Source organism: Oryctolagus cuniculus, chromosome 8, assembly GCF_964237555.1.
Source record: "Oryctolagus cuniculus chromosome 8, mOryCun1.1, whole genome shotgun sequence".
NCBI lineage: Eukaryota > Metazoa > Chordata > Mammalia > Lagomorpha > Leporidae > Oryctolagus > Oryctolagus cuniculus.
Window position 1 is genome coordinate 1,213,615 of NC_091439.1, and position 19,071 is coordinate 1,232,685.

A 19,071-nucleotide genomic window follows, 5' to 3' on the forward strand; every position below is an offset into this window, starting at 1 on the left:
CGTGCACCCTGGGAGGCAGTGGTGATGCGGTTCCTGCCACCCACGTGGGAGACCTGGCTGGAGTTCCTGGCTGCGGCTTTAGTCCCTAGCTCGGGGCCTGTGCTGGTATCTGGGATGCAAACCAGTAGCTGAGAGCACACTCACTCTCAATCCCTTTCAAATAAACAATCAATCAAATCTGAGAGGTCCTTAGACCATGGTGCTTATTTTTTTTAAGAATTTTTTAAAAGAATATTTATGTATTTACTGGAGAGACACAGCCCCCATGTGCTGGTTCAACCCCACCACCACCACCCAGATGCTTGCAAGGACCAGGACTGGGCCAGGATGAAGCTAGGAGCCAGCAGTTCAGTGCAGGTCTCCCACCTGGGTGGCAGGAACCCAGTGGTCCGAGCCAGCTCCCGCCGCTCCCAGGGTCTGCACTGGCAGCAGGCTGGTGTGAGGAGTCGGAGCTGGGAATCCATCCCAAGCACCCTGATGTGGGGTGTGGGCGTCCCACTAGAACTCAAACCAGGCACTCTGATATGGGGTGTGGGCGTCCCACTAGAACTCAGACCAAGCACTCTGATGTGGGGTGTGGGCATCCCACTAGAACTCAGACCAGGCACCCTGATATGGGGTGTGGGCGTCCCACTAGAACTCAGACCAGGCACTCTGATGTGGGGTGAGGGTGTCCCAGCTGCAGGCTGGAGCCCTGTCCCATGTTGCTCTGGTCTCAGCTGAGAGGGTTGGAAAGTCATCTAGGGACATGGCTGAGGCTGTAACTAGAACACCCTCGGCTCCCTGCTCCTCTGACGGACATCTCTGCACGTTCCCCGGGGAAGGCCAGCCCCTCCCTCCCAATCACCCACAATCTCCTCCTGATCTTCCAATCAAATCGGCACTCCCTAGACACACAGTTTCCTGGAAGTCCTTGGAAGTCCTCGCCGAGCCAGCCACGACCAAATCTCAGCTCCTCCCGAGGCCTGCCCTGAGCCCGCTGTTTCCCCCAACGCCCCTCCTCCGTCCCTCGGCGTCCCCTGCCTGCTCCGTGACCACCAGCTCACCACACACTCACATTTCTCTGTGTGGCCTCCTCATGGAATGGAGAGGGCCCTGGGCCCCGTGTGCCGCTGGGCCAGACGTTCATGAACTTGACTGCCATGGGGCAGCCTTTAGGCCTTGGTGGAAGACAGAAGCAACCTGTCCTGTCCAGCTCCTCTCAGCTGTGAGAGCCCTCTAGCCCCTACTCCCAACCCCCAGCCATCATCCGGAGCCTTGATGGGGCCCTGCCTGGACCAGTCCCTGCTGCTGGGGCCAGGGCTGTGGGAGGGGTGGCTCCATCCCAGGGACCCTCCACCTGCTGTCACCCAGCCCTCTCACCCTGGGCTGGTGGCCCTTAAAGAACAAGTAGATGGAGGGACCCAATGCAACCTTTTAATTCGAAGCAGAGTCCCCTGCCAGCACTGTCACACACACACAGGTGGAAAGGGATGCCAGGACCTGGGCAGGAACCAAACCCAGACCTGGGTGAAAATATATATATATATAATTATATACACATACGATTGGGGGAGAAGAAAAGCCAGAGTGAGAGCAGGGAGGGCAGAGAGTGAGGTGAGGAAAGCAGCCGGGGGTGCCCCAATAATGACATTCTTTAGAGTGCAGTGAGGGGGAGGTGCGTGGGTGCTGGGGGTGGGGTCCTGCTGGCCAGGACACCCTGAAAGGCCCGGCCTGGCCCCTGGACCCCATCCAAGCAGGCCAGAGTCGTGTCGGCCCCGAGCTGGGTGCCAGGAAGTGGGGTCCTAGCTCGACTGTGCTAACGGCTGTGGAAGGCTTTGGATAGGCGGCATCTCCACTCTAAGCCAAGGCTCCTGGGGAAGCCGGGTCTGGAGCAAGAGGCTTGGAAGCTTGGGGGTTGCAAGTGGAGGACAGGACGAGCCGGGTGCCTCCAGCATGAGCCTGCTCCCTGGGCGCGCAGGCGGGCAGGCGGGCAGGGGCGGGGAGCGCCATGCTCGGGCACACAAGGAGCCGAGAGCTCGCCCTGATGGCCACATCCTACCCATCCCTGCGCACGCAGCTGGCGGGCCTGGCCCAGTGCCCCCTCTGTTGCTCCTGCCTTCCTCTAGGGACCCTCGCTTGGGGGGTGGAGGCAGGGAGGGGGCACAAACATGAACTCAGCTTGTCTGGCCCCGGGGTGGGGGGCGGGGTTTGCCCGGGCAATGAGGACCAGGGAGAAGAGGAGGAGGCCCCCGGGGCCCCAAGCTCCCTATTAAAGGAACAGTGTCCACTGCTCTCTGCACCACAGCGGGCCCGGCTGCCTACCACACCTCGGCCCCGCCTCCCCGCGCTGGCGGCTTCCAGTGAAGATCATGGTCAGGTTCCCAGGGCCCTGCTGCGGCGAGGGAGGGGTCGGCCGCGGGCCGCGGGGCGTCAGAAGAGAGAGGCCTTCTTCTTCAGCTCGTTGCGCTTCCAGAGAGCCAGCTTGCCGAACTCCTCGGGAGACATGGCGAAGACCCTGGAGAAGTCCTCGGCCGACAGGTGCCTCTGCGGAGGGGAAAGGGGGCGGGCGGGGCGCTGTGCCAGCTGGCCCACGTGACACGCTCATTCGGGAGGCCCCACGAGGCCAGGGTGCCCACCCAGGGCCTTCTAGGGCCCGCATACCTCAAGCCGCATCCGATCCACACCAGGCGGCAACTTGGTGCGCCCCCTGTTGGTCACCACCAGCATTTCGTAGGGGTAGATCTGGGAAGGACCGGGTCGTCTGAGGCTGGCGCCAGGAACCCCCTCTTCGACTCCCCCCGGCCCCCTCTCCACCCTGCAGAGGCCGCTGGGGTCCATGCCACTTTGCATCCCCGCTCCCCCCCGCTCGAGGTGGCTGCCCCCTGCCCCTCACCTTCTGTTCCAGCACACAAGGCAGGGAGTTCCCCCGGTCCATCCTCCCACTCTGGCCCTCTCCGTTCTGGGGAGACCAAAGCCGCAGTGAACCAGAGAGGGCAGGGAGGCCTCTCAGCCTTACCCTGGGCTTCTCGGCGGCCCCTCGTCCCCCTGCCCCGCCCCGACAGACACTGCCTGGCGACGGCTTCCAGCGCTCCTCCGCCTGCCCCTCGGCGAGGCACTCACCTGCAGGCCTGCGGGAGAGAAGGGCCAACCACTCAGAGGTCTCCACACCTGCCCAGGCCACAGACCCCTCCCACACCAAAGGCCCCAGCTTCGCCTCTCACCTGGGCTTCCGGAATCACTCTCCGATGGGCTGAAGTCCGTGGACTGGAGCTGGAGGGGGCGTGAGGGGATCAGAGAGGAGGCTGGGAGGGCTCCTCCCTGGCCCCCCTCACGGTGGGCTCCCCGAGGACACCACTCCCAGCCCCCTCCCTGTGCACCCCTCTCCCGAATCTCAGAGGCCTTACCCGGCTTAGGGTGGTCCTGCCGTAGGCAGGGAGAGAAGATGACTTGGACGTCCCTGGGTGCAAAGCTGCAAAAGAGACCAAGAGGCCCTGGGCCAGTCAGCCCCTAGCCTGGGCAGGGTGGGGGAGTGGGGAGGGGAGGGGGAGGATGAGGGAGGGAGAGAGTGGGGGGGCTCCTGGTGGGCTTCTGGGGCTTCCAGTCCCGACCTGTCCCCTTCAGCAGGTGACACAGTGTGGGTGTTTCTGTCTACAACTAGAAGTCTACAGCCAAGTGCACACTGCACAGCCATACCCAGCTGAGGTTCTGGCCTAACATTGGCTACTAGGCAGCATTCATGAGAAAATGGTATTAAAAGATAAGGTGACTTTGATGCAAAAATTTGCTTGAAATCCACGCATACGAGGGAGTCCTCAAACAGTTCATGGAAAATGCATATTAGGAGGGGGGAAAAAAGCATGGATTTCCAAAAAGTTTTTGTACCACAATAATTCCATTTTAATTCCATTTCCCACCAATTTTTTGAAGCATACGCATACAAATCAATCTAAAAACCCAATCAAAATGACTGAATTATTGCAGTTTTATTAACATCGTTAGTAATTGAATTTTACTTATTTTTTAAAGATATATTTGAGTGGAAAAGTCACACGGGGTGGGGGCAAACAGGGAGGGAGAGAGAGACAGAGAGAAAGAAACGGAGAGATCTTCCATCGGTTGGTTTACTCCCCAAATAGCCAAAACAGCCAGAGCTGGGCCAGGCCAAAGCCAGGAGCTTAGAACTCCATCCAGGCCTCCCACATGCATGGCAAGGGCCCACGCACTTGAGCCATCCTCCACTGCCTTCCCAGGCGCACTAGCAGATGGCTGGATAGGAAGCAGAGCAGCCGGGACTCTGATATGGGATGCCAGCATCGCACGTGGTGGCTTAACCCACTGTACCAGAAGGCCAGGGCCCAGTCCTGGAATTTTAAACGTTTGGCTTTATGATACAGACAGTCACTTCCCCAGGCTGACAGGTGCGAGACTACTAGCTGATACACTTTCCACTCGCATCCCTGGATGTCCCGTTTCATGGGCTGTCTTTGCTTCCAAGCACGGCTGAGTAAGATTCAAGGGAACGAATAACACGAGTTCTTAGAACTTTGTCCCTGAGGGCTCCGTTTCCAGTTACGAGCAGTTGCTGGCCTTCTGCGGCCACTGTTTTAACCAGCCTGTGTGCAAGTATTAGCCTCCTAGAGTCAAAGCTAGGAGAGCTCATCTAATCAACAAGCCCAGTGGGCGAGAACAAATGGGCTTGGGGGTGGCGCCTGTCTTATTTTCACAGAAGACGTGCAGCCCTCCCACCAGTCACCGAACACTGTGGGAGCATTTCCCAGGAGACATCTACACACAGAGGCCACGGCCTGGGGGAGCGCCACTCGGATTTCTCATGCCAAGCGGCTCCTTCACAGAAGGGACCCCTCCGAGGTCCCCATGAGATCAGACGACACGCCTGTCCATGACTCCGGAAATGCGAAGACCAACCAGACAGGACGGTACCTTCCGTGTCACGTGACGGTGGAGCACACCCAAGTGCAGGGACGCCAAAAGTGACGCTGGCGTAGGCCTCTGCTGTTTACCCTTCTGAGGCTCGAGTGGGAGTTAGGGAGCTGCCTCCCAGGCGACTGGCAGGGAGCTGGATGCACCCCAGTTCTGCAGTTCTGGGGTGTCTGCACTGCCCCGCTGGCCCCCTGCCCACCCCCACCCTGCAGCTGAGCCGCTAGAGCCACTAACTGGCTCCACCAGCACCCCGATGGTGCAGCCCAGTCCCACGGGCCCCCAGCACCTGCCTCACCCCGCATCTCCCCTCCCCATGTGGATCCCAGCCAAAGGGAAGCTCCGTGCCATTTCTTCCCCCTTCGGAGCTACTGCAAGTCCTCAGCACGCTCACCATGCCTCCCCCTGCTCTGGGCACACCTCAATGCCTGCCGCGTCCCTGGAGACCCTCTGGCCCCCACCCACACACTCACACCCCGCAGGTCCGGAACCAGACTCCTCCTCTTTCCCCGAAACTCTGCCTCTCGAATGATCTTGAACCCTGACCCCTGCTTCCCTCCTCTCCATACCTAATCAGCCCCTGGATTCGAGGCAGTGGACTTGATCGCCTGGGCAGTTCTCTGGACCCCACGTATATGAGGGCGCATCAGAAAGTTCCCGGATGGGGTGGAGCTGTGGTACCGCAGGTTAAGCGGCCTCGTGGACACCAGCGTCCCATGTTTGAGTAGCAGTCTGAGTTGTGGTGCTCCACTTTTCTTTTTAGGATTTACTTATTTATTTGAAAGAGTCACAGAGAGAGAGGGAGAGACAGAAAGAGATGGAGAGACAGAGAGAGAGAACGAGAGATGGATCTGCTGGTTCACTCCCCAGATAGCTGGTCTGGTCAGGGCTGCGCCAGGCTGAAGCCAGGGGCCAGGAGCTTCATCCAGGTCATGTGCTGTGGCACAGCGGGTAAAGCCACCCCTGTGACGCTGACATCCCATATGGATGCTGGTTCGTGTCCCGGCTGCTCTACTTCTGAGCCAGCTCCCTGCTAATGGCCTGAGAAGGCAGCAGCTCAACTGCTTGGGCCCCTGTTGCCCATGTGGGAGACCGGGGTGGCGCTCCTGGCTCCTGGCTGGCTCTGGCCTTTCTCTCTCTGTCTCTTTTTCTCTCTCTGTCCCTCTGCCTTTCAAATAAGTAAATATTTTAAAGAAAATCCATGGACAGAGCAGGTGTTGCAGTATAGTGGGTTAGGCTACTGCTTGGGTGCCTCTGGTCAAGTTCCACCTCCACTTCCAATCCAGCTTCCTACTAATGAACCTGGGAAGCAGGTGGTGGCTTAACTAGCTGGGCCCCTGTTGTCCACATGGGACATCCAGATGGAGTTCCTGGCTTCTGGCTTTGGCCTGGTCCAGCCCTAGCTATTACAATCATTTGGGGAATGAACCAGCAGATGGAAGATCTCTCTCTCGCTCTCTCTCTCTCTCTCTCTCTAGCTCTGTCCCTCTTTCAAATAAATAATGTTTAAGAAGGTCATGTACAAATGAAATTAAAATGGAAGTTGGGGCTGGCACTATGGCAAAGTAGGTTAATCCTCCACCTGCAGTGCCAGCATCCCATACAGGCGCTGGTTCGAGTCCCAGCTGCTCCTCTTCTGATCCAACTCTCTGCTATGGTCTGGGAAAGCAGTGGAAGATGGCCCAGGTCCTTGGGCCCCTGCACCCGTGTGGGAGACCCAGAGGAAGCTCCTGGCTCCTGGCTTCGGATCAGCATAGCTCCGGCCATTGTGGCCATCTGGAGAGTGAACCAGCAGATGGAAGACCTCTCTCTGTCTCTACCTCTCTCTGTAACTCTGTCTTTCAAATAAATAAAAATAAATCTTTTAAAAAAAATAAACATCATTTAAAAATAATTTTAGTTTATTTTATTTATAAGAGAGACAGAATCAGCTCCCATCCGCTGTTTCTTTCCCCAAATGCCCAACAGCCAGGGCTGGGCTGGGCCAAATTAAGGAGCCCAGAACTCAACCCAGGTCTCACATGGGTGGCAGGGACCCAAGTACTTGAGCCATCGCCTGCTGCCTCCCAGGGTGCACACTGGCAGGAAGCTGGATTGGGAAGTGGAGCTGAGCCGCAAACTCAGGCACTCTGATTTGGGATGTGGGCTTCCCAAACAATATCAGAACACAAGGCCAAATGCCAACCCCGAAACTTACCGTTTAAAAACTCTGTTTTTGGGGCTGGTGCTGTGGTGCCACAGGTTAAGCCACCACCTGCAGCACCAGCATCCCACATGGGCACCTGGAGTCCCGGCTGTTCCACTTCTGATCCAGCTCCCTGCTAACGTGCCTGGGAGAGCATTGGAGAATGGCCCTAGCATTTGCACCCTGAACCCACATGGGAGACCTGGAAGAAGCTCCGTGGCTCTTGTCTTCAGATCAGCCCAGCCCTGGGAATTGTGGCCATTTGGAGAGTGAACCAGCGGATGGAAGACCTCTCTTTCTCTCTCTCTCCCTAACTCTGCCTTTCAAATAAATAAATAAATCTTTAAACAACAGCAAAAAATATTCCATTTTCCATGAGCTCTGTCAAGTACCTGTTAGCTTCGGCCCTTAGCTGGGACTATTGGACCTTGTGCTAGATTGTTCCCAGAGTTGGCCAGCACCCTCGTCACCTCCCCCACTGTGGTCCCTCTGTCCAGTCTCTCTCCTGCCCTTGAGTCTGGGCTGCTCGGTGACTGCTCAGGCCCCCAGAATGCAGTGCAACAGACACCGTGCAGCTCCCAAGGCTGGGCTTCCAGAGATCTCTTGGTTTCCATTTCCTAACCCGTGAAGCCACAAGACCCAAGGAAGCCCAGGCCGACCTGGGCGGTCAGAGGCAGAGCCCCCTCCCACCCCCCCCCCCGGTCCACGGCACCTCCCGCCTGCCTCGCCCCCCCCCCCCCCCGGCTCCTGGGGTTCGAAGCTGCCAGGATCTCCGTGCCCCCACCTTTGCTCCTGCCCTGTTGCCATGACTGTGACACTGCCTCCTGGCTCACTCAGTCTCCTCCTTGGAGCCTCAGGGGCACCCCCCCCAGGCCTTGGTCTCGGCCTCGCAGAGGATACCTGCACACCTGTCACCTCTCACGACGCCAACCGGACTGCACCCAAGCCCTGTTTCCCTGTCACTCCCCACTGACCGCAGGCCCCAGGGGGACATTTTTCTCCCTAGGGTACCTCCCGTGCCTAGCACAGCACAGAGCCTCAGTGAACACCTGTTAAGTTAAACAAGGCACGGCCTTCGGCGCTGCTTGGGAGGCCAGCATCTCATATCAGAGCGCCTGGGATCCAGCCCCGGCTCCACTCCCAATCCTGCCATTGCACACTCTGGGATGGCAGAAGGTGGTAGCCCCCTGCCACCCACGTGAGTTCCAGGCTCTTGGCTTCAGCCTGCTCCAGCCCCAGCCATTGAGGGCTCTTAGGGACAGCAAATGAGAGCTCTCTCGCGCGCGCGCTCTCTCTCTGCCTCTCAAATAAATACAAATTGTAAGAATTCAGCTGTTGACTGCTCCAGCTGTCGCTATCTTTTCTCATGGCACGTGGGTGCGTGGCTGCTTCCCTCATGCCTGGGAGCCAGGGCTGCGTCTTCTGTGTCTCACAACCGGGTCCCCACACACAGCCGGCTGGCTCACAGCGCCCCGCCCCCCGGCACTCACAGGCGTGCAGGGGCGTCCGGTCAGGCAGGGAGCGGGTCTTCCTCCGGATGGGCAGTGACTTCTCCATCTCTTCTTTCAGGATCATCTTCCCCAAGTTGGAAGTCACCTGAGGAGGGAGAAAAAAGGCGGCGCTGGGCCGGCGCTGTGGCGTAGTCGGTTAACCCACACGGATGCTGGTTCGAGCCCTGGCTGCTCCACTTCTGAGCCGGCTCCCTGTTAATGGCCTGGGAAAGCAGTGGAAGATGGCCCAAGTGTTGGGCCCCAGCACTCATGTGGGAGACCTGGAAGAAGCTCCAGGCTCTTGGTTTTGGCCTGGCCCAGCCCTGGCCATCGTGGTCATTTAGAGAGTGAACCAATAGATGGAAGACCTCTCTCTCTCTCTCTGTGTCTGTAATGCTGTCTCTCAAATAAATAAATAAATCTTAAAAAAAAAAAAAAAAGGAGAAGAAGAGGAAGGTGCCAACACTCAGATTCTGGATTCTCATCTGCACAGGCGTGAGAACTGGGGATGGCATCACGTGGGTAAAGAGAGGGGGCAGGGACTGCGGCATGGTTCCCAGGCGGAGCCCAGGGTCGCTCAGCTCTTGTCCAAGATGCAGCCACCTTGGGGCTGGCTCCTTGGGGAGCTCTGGCCCAGGGGCCTCCTCATCCCAGGTCGCCATACCGGGCCCAGCACACCAGAGGTGGCCTTTCTCTAGCTCCCGACACGCTCCCCACCTGGGGACCAGAGGCCCACGCTCTCCTTCCGCTTTTCCCAGCAGCCAGCCCCTGTGGCACGGCCCTTGTCTGGCCTTTGACCCTAGTGAGCCGGAGCACTTGGGAAAGAAAGGACTTCCTCTCCCGTTCGGACAAGGACGAGCCCCCTAGCCCTGACCCCGACCCTGACCCTAACCCAACCCGACCCTGACCCCGACCCTGACCCCAACCCAACCCGACCCTGACCCTGACCCTAACCCTAGCCCTGATCCTGACCCTACCCAACCCGACCCTGACCCTGACCCTAATCCAACCCGACCCCAACCCCGACCCCGACCCTGACCCTAGCCCTGATCCTGACCCTACCCAACCCGACCCTGACCCTGACCCTGACCCTAATCCAACCCGACCCCAACCCCAACCCCGACCCTGACCCTAGCCCTGATCCTGATCCTGACCCAACCCAACCTCGACCCTGACCCCAACCCGACCCCGACCCTGACCCTGACCCTAACCCCGCACAGGCCAGGCGCTACCTTGCTGAGCTCCTCCTTCTGACGCTCCCTGAGAGCCTTCATCTCGTCCCCGGAGTCGTCATCCTCCTCCTCCTCCTCCTCCTCGGCCCCCCTCCGGGAGGCCTTCCGCTTCCTCCATTCTGTCTCTAGGAGACACGGGCACAAGCAGGCAGGGCGGTCAGCCAGTGCCTCGCGGCACAAGCATCAGCGGTGTGCGCAGCACTGGGCTGCATGTCCAAGGGGGCTCTGCGGACTTTCCTTTAGAGGTGCATTGATGGGGCCCGCGCTGTGGTGCAGCGGGGTAAGCCATGGCCTGCCAAGCCGGCATCCCATACCAGCATGGATTCGAGTCCTGGCTGCTCTGCTTCCTATCCAGCTCCCTGCTAAGGGCCCAGGAAAGCAGTGGAAGATGCACCAAGTGCGTGGGCCCTGCACCCGCATGGGAGACTGGGAGGAAGCTACTGTCTCCTGGCTTCAGACCAGCCCAGCTCCAGCCATTGTGGCCATTTGGGGAGTGAACCAGTAGATGGAAGACCTCTCTCTCTCTCTCCTCTCTCTCTCTCTTCCACTGCCTCTCTGTAACTTTCAAATAAAGAAATAAATCTTTTTCAAAAAAATCAATTACAAAATGTGCAAGTTTATTTAAAATGATAAAGATTCATGTATGTATGTATTTGAAAGGCAGAGAGAGAGAGAGATCAACTGATCTTCCATCCACCGGTCCATCCCCCTAAATGGCTGCAACAGCCAGGGCCGGGCCAGGCCAAAGCCAGGAGCCAGGAGCTCCACCCAGATAGCCTAGGCTGTCTCCCAATGCTTTTCCAGGTGCATTAGCACTGAGCTGGATTGGAAGCGGAGCAGCCAGGACTGGAACCAGCGCTCATATGGGATGCCAGCCCCATAGGCGGTGGCTTTACCGGCTACACCACAAAGCCAGCCCAGTAAGAGTTACACTCCTCTTCCCAGAGCCTGGGGCAACAGCAGCAGCAGTGTGAGGTGTGTCTGGTGAGCGACCCGAGAACTGAACAGAGTGGGTAGGTAGCCGGCAGATGGGGCAGCGGACACCAGTGCTGAGGGACCCCAGGGAAGGGCTGGGCAAGGAGCTGGTGGGCTCAGGGGTGGCAGTGGGGCAGTGAGGACCCGTGGGCGGGGGGCTCGGGTGGGCGTGGACAGCAGATGCCGAGCAGTGGGGGAGAGGTTCTCCCTAGTTTCTCCTACCCACGACGGCCAGCGACGGGGGGCACGGCCAGTAGTCCGTCTCGATCTTGGCCGGCTGGTTGGGGTCGGGGGGCTGGGCCGCAGGGAATTTGGACGACTCGATAATGAGGTCTTCGATGAGGTGCTTGCTCTGAGGACTGCCTCCCACGGACTCTGCAGGTGCAGGTGCAGGTGCAGGTCAGAGTCAGCCCCGCCCCCTCTCCCCAGCCCCACCAGCGATGGTGAGGGGGCGGGGTCACGGCCTGTCACTCCCCACTCTGCCCCCCCGCCCCCCCCCGCCTGCAACACAGCCCCGTGCCTGGCAGGAAAGGGCTGAGCCTCACCTCTCTGCTTATAGATGGGTGGCTTCTTGTAGATGTTGGAGTCTGGCCGGGTGGTCTCTGCGAGAGGGGCAGGTGCGAATTAGCTGATGGCGGCCGCAGGTAAGGGAGGCGAATGGGATGGGGGAAGGTGGTGGGACTGGGACTTAGTTGAGGTCCTGAACCTGGCCTTTAGGGGAACTCCTGCACTGTGCTGCCGGGGGGGGGGGGCCCTGCCTGGGGCCCTGGCATCAGGGGACCCAGCTGGACGTGTTGGGAGCATGCACCCCAGAGAGCCAGGGGCTGGGAGGGAGAGGATGTGGGCTCCCCGACAACCCAACCTACCGGGATGGTGGAAGTGGGGCAGGCTGGTCCGCGGGGTCCCAGTGGCTCTCGGGGTTGCGGCCTGCGAGATGATTCCTGGGGACCGGCTCTCGGCCCACACCTGCGGAGTACACGCGCGTGAAACTTGCTGAGACCTCCATGGGTCTGACACCTTGCCCCAGCCCGCCCCAGGGGGCCGTCATGGCCCAGAGGGACAGAGCTAAGTGAGGCCCTGGTCAACCTTCTGGACGTGGGTGGGGGCCCCCGTCAGTGCCCAGAGGGGCGGGTTGTGGGGGGCAGACTCACCTCCGGGGATGGGGGTGGCGATGTGGACTTGGGTGAGAGCGAGCGCTGTAGATGGAGAGAGGGGCTGGTCAGAGCCTTGGAGTTGGCACTCAACCCTGGAACCAACAAAGAACCACTTCCTCCCCCCAGCCCGGTGCTGCACGCCTTCCTGGCCAAGTGCTGGCCACCTCCTCTCTGCCGGCTCCCAGGCTGGGCCTCCCTCCTGCTCCCTGGCCCTGCTGGACAAGGCCCTGGATCCTGCCAAGGATGTGGGAGGAAGTACGCGGGCCCTGGGGGTGGGGGGGTGGGGGTGCCTGGTACTCTGAGGCCAACGGGAGCCTTGCGGGGACCCTGCCCTCAGAGACTAGGAGACGAGCGTCCTGGGGCTGGGGCCGGCCCTGCGCCTGGGGAGTAGGGGCTCCCCGTGGTCTGGCCTATCTCCCTGCTCAGCCATGGCACCCTACCCCACTCAGTACAGGTGACAAGCACCCACTGTGCATAATCTCGTGCACCCTGACCGCCTTCTGGGGTCACCTGTGGCTTACAGGAGGGGAAACTGAGGCCACAGCACCACACCACACAGGTCAGCTTCCCGGCCTCCAAACTCAGCGCTGTGGGCTCTCTGCAGGCTTTGCCTTCTGCCCATCCCACCCTATTCCCCGGGGCTGGTGCCACACAAGGTGGCCTCCTCCGCTCCAGCTGCCAGCCCTCTCTGCCCACCCTCCACACCCCACACCGCCTGGGTTGGTTGACTGACTGGGGGGGGGGGGGTGTTCCTGTACCATTCCCTCCAGGAAAGACAGCACTAATGGTGGGGGCATTTGGTGTAGAGATGCCCACAACCCAGAGCAGTGTCTTGGTTCGAGCCCTGGCTCGGCTTCCAATTCCAGCTTCCTGTTCATGCCCACTCTGGGAGGCGGCAGGTGTGGCCCCAGCAGATGGGTCTCCCTGATTGAATTCTGGGCTCCTGGCTTTGGCCTGGCCCAGCCCCGGCTTTGCGGGCATTTGGGGTGGGGGTGGGGAGATGTACCACTGGAGGGCAGAGCTCTGTAGTCTGTGTTTCAGATAAACACAAGCAAGGCTCAGAGGCGAGCCCACCACCACCTGTGTGGCTAGGCAGCTCCTCCCCAAGTCCCCGGCTCACCTCCCGGCTTCTGGGCAGCTCCACGTGTTCCAGGAGGGAGTAGGTGAAGTGGGGCTCGTAGATCATGAGGTCGGGCCGCTCGATGTCCAGGATGGCCTTGTCCTTGGGGATGGCAGCCAGGTCCTTGTAGCCCAGCACCTGATTGTCCATCTTGGCCTGGGGGTGGGCGGGGGGGAATGGTGCAGGTGGAGCTGGTGCACCTGGCCAGGGCCCTCCTGGGGATGCTGGCCGGGCCAGCCAGACTTCCAGCACACAAGGAGGGCACGGGCCAAGGCGGTGCCACCCCCTGCTCCTTAAAAATCGCACTGCTTTCCAGATTTCTGCTGTTGCCACAAAGCATTCTGGCCTTTACCTAGCACTCTGGGTACCAGGAGACAGAAACAGGCCGGTAGCAGTGGGGTGTGGGGCGCCCCCTCTGCGTTGTGGGGGGCATTCTGCTGGCCAACACTGGCAGGACCACCACGCAGGGCTCTGTGAGAAGCCCCCTGCTCCCGCCTCCCAGCCTGCAGGTGCGGGGCGGTGGGGGGGGCACCAGGGGGTACTCACCACGATGCTGGAGGGAGAGCCTGGCACACTGGAGTCGCGGGAGGAGCTGACGCTCCCAGGGGAGGTCAGTGGGTGCTGGAGAGAGTGAGAAGGCGGGCACGTGGGCAGGTGCGTGTGCGTGCGGGCCGGGGGTCTGCCCTGGGCCTTGGGGACCCGAGCGCTGCGCTGCGGGCGGCCACCAGGTGGCGCGGTCATGCCCCCCCTCAACCCACCCCGACCCCGAGCCCGTCCCCCACGCCCCCTGCTCCGGCAGGCGCAGCCCCGCACACCTTCTGCAGCCGTTCCATGCGGCCGCGAGCTCGCGGGGCGGTGGCCGGCACAGATGTGTGCGCGGGGCGAGGGCGCGGGGGGCGTCAGGCGCGGCCCGGAAGCGGTGGCGGCAGGGGCGTCCCAGCGGGCGGTAGCGTCCTCATCCCTCGGCGACTCTCCCTAGCGGGTCTGGAGAGAGAGGGAGGCCGGGCAGCGGTGGGTGGGTGGAGGCCGAGGGCAGCCCCGCTGGCATCTCGGCCATTGTCCTCTGGCTGGGCAGGAAATGACGGCAGGGGTCGGCCCTCTCCGTGCCCTGGGCAGCCACACCTGCTTCGGCCCCCGCCCGACCCGGGAGAACACGGGGTGGGGGTGGGGGTGGGGGGGAAGGACGCCCAGCAGTGACCACACCCCTTCCCTGGCCGGGCCCAGGCCGCACCCCGGCTCCCGCACAGCCCTGGAAATGCGGGGGCCTAGGGGGAGGCAGCCCGGGCCTCGGCTTCAACACTGCCCTCTTGCTGCTCGGTAGCCCTGCGGCCTTGGGCCAGCTGCTGCAAAATGGGGGCTCGAGCCACCAGGGGCTTCAGAGAGTTTGTGGGAAACGGGATTAAATAAGTTCACACAGCTAGGCCTTGCAGGGAAGCTGGGCCCCAGCGCAAAGGGTCAGGCCACCACTCCTGAGGCCCGCATCCCATAGGGGCGCAGCTCCAAGTCCCTGCTGTTCCACTTCCTGCTACGTCTTGGGAAGGCAGCAGAAGCTGGCCCAAGTGCTTGGGCCCCTGCACCCACGTGGGAGACCTGGAAGAAGCTCCTGGCTTCAGATTGGCACAGCTCTGGCCGTTGCGGTCATTTGGGGAGTAAATCATTGGATGGAAGACCTCCCTCTCTCTCTCTCTCTCTCTCTCTCTCTCTCTCTCTGTGTGTGTGTGTGTGTGTGTGTATCTCTGCCTTTCAAGTAAATAAATACATCTTCTAAAAAAATTTAAAAAGTATGGGGGCTGGCGCTGTGACGCAGCAGGTTAAAGCCCTGGCCTGAAGTGCCAGCATCCCATGTGGGCGCCGCCGGTTCTGGTCCTGGCTGCTCCTCTTCCAATCCAGCTCCCTGCTATGGCCTGGGAAAGCAGTGGAAGATGGCCCAAGGACTTGTGGGAGACCTGGAAGAAGCTCCTGGCTCCTGGCTTCGGATCAGCTCAGCTCCAGCCGTTTCGGCCATCTGGGGAGTGAACCAGCAGATGGAAGACCTCTCTCTCTGTCTCTACCTCTCTCTGTAACTCTTTCAAATAAATAAAAAAAAAATAAAAAGTTTATTTGGGTGCAAAGAAATTGAAAATAGCATAGTTTCTACAAAATACACACTGTCGATCCAGCGGCATCCCGCACGGTGCCAGTGTCCTGGGGTTGCTGTCTGAGCTCCAGACGAGTGATAACACACGACTTGCTCAAAACCTCACACATTGCAGCTGGCAGCTTAGCAACTGGGACTTCTACCTCCCCAGGGCCCTGGGGAGGTACCTCCGGCTGCTTTTCTGTAGCCACTCTCTGCTACAGAGACTTGTGAGACCCCTGTCACTGGGGGCTCCTAGTCTCACCACCTAAGCTCTGTATCAGGACTGCCTGCACCTGCCCACAAGCAGCTCCCCTCCCACTCCAGTGCTCTGCCCGCCCCCTGAGCCTCCCTGTGGGAGGCCTCCTGGGCAGTGCCCGCCCTCACTCACACACTCCTCTCTGACTGCAGGGGGAGTAAGAACCTGGTATCAGGCCCTCGCCTGGCGGGGGACGTGTTTTCTTCCCAGCATAGCTGCCGTTTCTCGACTGTTCCTTACACGCTAGGCACGTGGATGAGCAGGGACGGCAAGCCCGCCAGGTGGGCCCGCTTTACAGGCAAAGGGAACTGAGCCTGCCGGGCGCAGAGCTGGAAATGACCGCGCCGTTCCCACCGTCCCGCATCTCTCAAGGCTTCTTGGGATTCTAGAACCGTGGCATCTCCGAGACGGGACTCTGGCCATCAGAGTCCCGCTGCGGCCATGGTGCCCATGGAAAGAACATTCCAGAGCTCCACGCTTCCTAAAACTCACGTGGCCACGCTGCTGACGAGGTGTCTAGATGTAGGGTGACCCCAGCTGTGACCTGGAAGGGCTTCAAGCTCGCGCTCTCCCTCCTGTCTTCCCTGTCAAAGGAGTTCTCCACGGGGCCGGGGCCGGGGCTGCACCATAGTGGATAAGGCCACCACCTGCAGTGCCGGCATCCATATGGGTGCCGGTTTGAGTCCTGGCTGCTCCACTTCTGGTCCAGCTCTCTCTCTGCTGTGGCCTGGGAAAGCAGCAGAAGATGGCTCAGGTCCTTGGGCCCCTGCACCCACATGGGAGACCCAGAAGAAGCTCCTGGCTTTGGATCATTGCAGCTTTGGCCATTGCAGCCATCTGGGAAGTGAACCAGTGAATGGAAGACCTCTTTCTCTTTCTCTCTCTCTCTCTCTCTCTCTCTCTCTCTCTCTCTCTGCCTCTGTCTCTCTCTGCCTCTGTCTCTCTGTAACCCTGCCTTTCAAATAAATAAATAAATCATTTTTAAAAAATGAGCTCTACACTTGCTCAGCCCTGAGATGGGCGCCTATGTGTCCACCCACCTCTGGTCACGTGGAGCTTTGTCCGTCCATTCAACAAATACTCTCTGAGCAGCTGTTTGTGGCTAACACAGGGCGCCACTGGGTGCTAAGTCTTATGGAGGACACAGAGATCGGAGATGACTCCCAGACTCCCTTGCAGAGTCCAACCCTACACTGAACCCTACACTGCGTGCGCTGATAAGATACGCTTAAGGGCTAGAGAAGCCAGGTCAGGAGGCAGAACAAAGGAGTTTTGGAGGAGGTGTTTGGAGGGTGCCCAAGTCGAGGTCCTGCACAGAAGAAGGGATTCTTTTTAAGATTTATTTATTTATTTGAAAGACAGAATTACAGAGAGAAGAGACAGAGAAGAGAGAGAGAGAGAGAGATCTCCCATCCACTAGTTCACTTCCTAAATGGTTGCAACACCCGGGGGCTGGGCCAGGCTGAAGGCAGGAGCCAGAAGCTTCTTCTGGTCTCCCACGTGGGTGTAGGGGTCCAAGTACCTGGGCCGTCCTCCGCTGCTTTCCCCGGCACATTAGCAGGGAGCTGGATGGGAAGTACAGCAGCCAGGACTTGAATGGACGCTGATATGGGATACGGGCGGCGGCTTATTCTGCTACATCCAAATGCCAGCCACCCCCAAAAGGGATTCTCGACTGAGGAAGCAGCAGGAGCAAAGGTGGGGACATGGAGACACGTGGGGTCTGCCTGGGGCGCAGCGGATGTGGCTGGATCACGGCACTCAGGGGGCAGAGATGGATTTGGGGTGAGAGGTGGGGGGCCCAGAGGGGGTAGATTGTATCTGAGGGCAACAGGGGCCATGGAGGGGGTAACAAGCTCATTTAAAGTACGGCAGTGACAGCTCCAAGCATTGCTCTGTGGAAACAAATGTAGCTGCTGTCCAGGAGCCGGGGATCGGCCAGGCAGAGGGACAGCAGCCAGGAGGGGGTGGCAGGTGCTCGGGCACGGAATGTGAAGGGCAGTGGGGGTGAGGATGGAAAGGGGGCACACGACACGGAGAAAGCCCAGAGGCAGCGGTGCCAAGCCCTCGGGGGCTGCCCTGGGAGGGAGGTAACCGGGAGCTGAATGTCCTAGTCAAGGAGCTGGGGGCAGGGCGGGGCTAGAAACAGCAATGGGTGCCCCTGCCTGGAGAGGAGAGTCTGAACAGGAGGCTCCCAGGGGAGAAAGGAGGCCCATAGTGGGGGGAACCCTGAGAAACACTTAGGGCACCTGGAGAAGTAGAGGCAGAGACGACAAAGTCAGAGAAGAAGGGAAACCTGGGTGCCCGTCCCTCCAGCGGGCAGGGGGTGGAGGTAGTGGTCCTCCGTGTTTCAGTAGCTAGTGCCCCATTAATGTGGAGAGAGGACGCTGGGCTGGGGAGCGGGGAGGAAGGGTGGACGGGGATTCCCTCCAGCAGGGGGAGAGGGGGTGCTGCTGGGGCTGTGGGGGACAGAGAGGGAGCGTGGGCCTGGCTGGGCTGTGCAGCCAGAGATGCACTCCCCACAAGTGTGACAGAGTATGGGGGGAGGGGTGGCGCTGTGGTGTCAGCATCCCTTCTGGGCACCAGTTCAAGTCCCGGCTGCTCCACTTCCGATCCAGCTCCCTGCTAATGCACCTGGGACAACAGCAGAAGATGGGCCAAGGCTTGGACAGCTCCCGGCTTGGGATCAGTTGTAGCACTTGCGGAGTGAACCAGAGGATGGAAGATTCTCTCTCTCTCTAACTCTGCCCTTTCAAATAAATAAATAAATTTAAAATAAGAGGAGAAGGAGGAGGAGGGAAGGCAGGAGGCCAGATCGTGGGGAGGTGTGTGAGGAAAGGGGAGACTTGAAGGCGCGGCAGCCAGGGCCGCGGCGGGTGCTGGGGCCGGCAGGGAGGACGGGACTGGGTCCGGGCCGAGTGGAGGATGCGCTTTGGGAAGAAAGTGGGTGCTTCCCAGAAGGCAGAGATGTGGGTAAGAAGCCGGGGAAAGACAACACCGGGCATTCCGCAGGGGCCCGCTTTTGTTCTCCCACTGTGAGTGACACAGACACAAGGCCAAGTGCAATCCTACAGGTGCGGCAGAGCTGGAGAACCCTTGTGGGGTCCCTCAGGGGAGCACAGTCAGCAGAGCCCACAGGGAGGAGAGTGGACAGCTTCGTCCAGGGGGAGGAGAGCGGACAGCTTTGGTGTGCTTTGCAGGCTCAGGCCCCAGGACTCCCTCAGGAGCATGTGGAATGGGACAATGACTGGCTTGCCCAGGTGAGGAGGGAGGTGAGCGGACAGGCGAGTGATGTCGCAGGTGCGTGTGGTCACACGCTGAGACCCGGCGTCAGAGGTGCCATGTGGCACAGCGGTTAAGACCCTGTTGGCGACACCTACATCCTATATGGGATTGCCCGGTTCAACTCCTGGCTCTGCTTCTGATCCAGCTTCCTGCTAATGTGCACCCTGGGAAGCAGCAGGTGATGGCTCAGTGCTTGGTCCCTGCCACCTGCCGCATGGGAGGCCGGGATGGAGCTCTGGGCTCTCGGCTTTGGCCTGGCCCAACCCTGGCTGTTGTGGGCATTTGAAGAGTGAACTGGCCAGTGGGAGATTCTCTCTCTCTCTCTCTCTCTTTCT

The 19,071-nt window shown here is 60.0% G+C and overlaps 1 protein-coding gene across 2 annotated transcripts; it reads right to left on the reverse strand.

Moving 5' to 3' along the window:
* Window positions 1-1,402: 1,402 nt before the first annotated feature.
* Window positions 1,403-14,035, reverse strand: DMTN (dematin actin binding protein). 2 transcript variants are annotated; one of them, XM_051836778.2, is made up of 15 exons: window positions 13,892-14,035; window positions 13,623-13,697; window positions 13,077-13,232; window positions 11,954-11,998; window positions 11,669-11,768; window positions 11,348-11,404; window positions 11,025-11,177; window positions 9,828-9,952; window positions 8,596-8,701; window positions 3,387-3,451; window positions 3,204-3,252; window positions 3,103-3,110; window positions 2,876-2,941; window positions 2,644-2,724; window positions 1,403-2,526 (listed from the first exon to the last, which is right to left on the reverse strand). In XM_051836778.2, the coding sequence occupies exons 1-15, from the start codon at window positions 13,907-13,909 to the stop codon at window positions 2,413-2,415; spliced, it is 1,218 nt and encodes a 405-aa protein (XP_051692738.1). In that variant the 5' UTR covers window positions 13,910-14,035; the 3' UTR covers window positions 1,403-2,412. The 2 variants fall into 2 exon arrangements, with proteins under 2 accessions (XP_051692738.1, XP_051692739.1); XM_051836779.2 differs by lacking the exon at window positions 13,623-13,697 and having other exon boundaries at window positions 13,892-14,033.
* Between the last annotated feature and the right edge of the window lie 5,036 nt (window positions 14,036-19,071).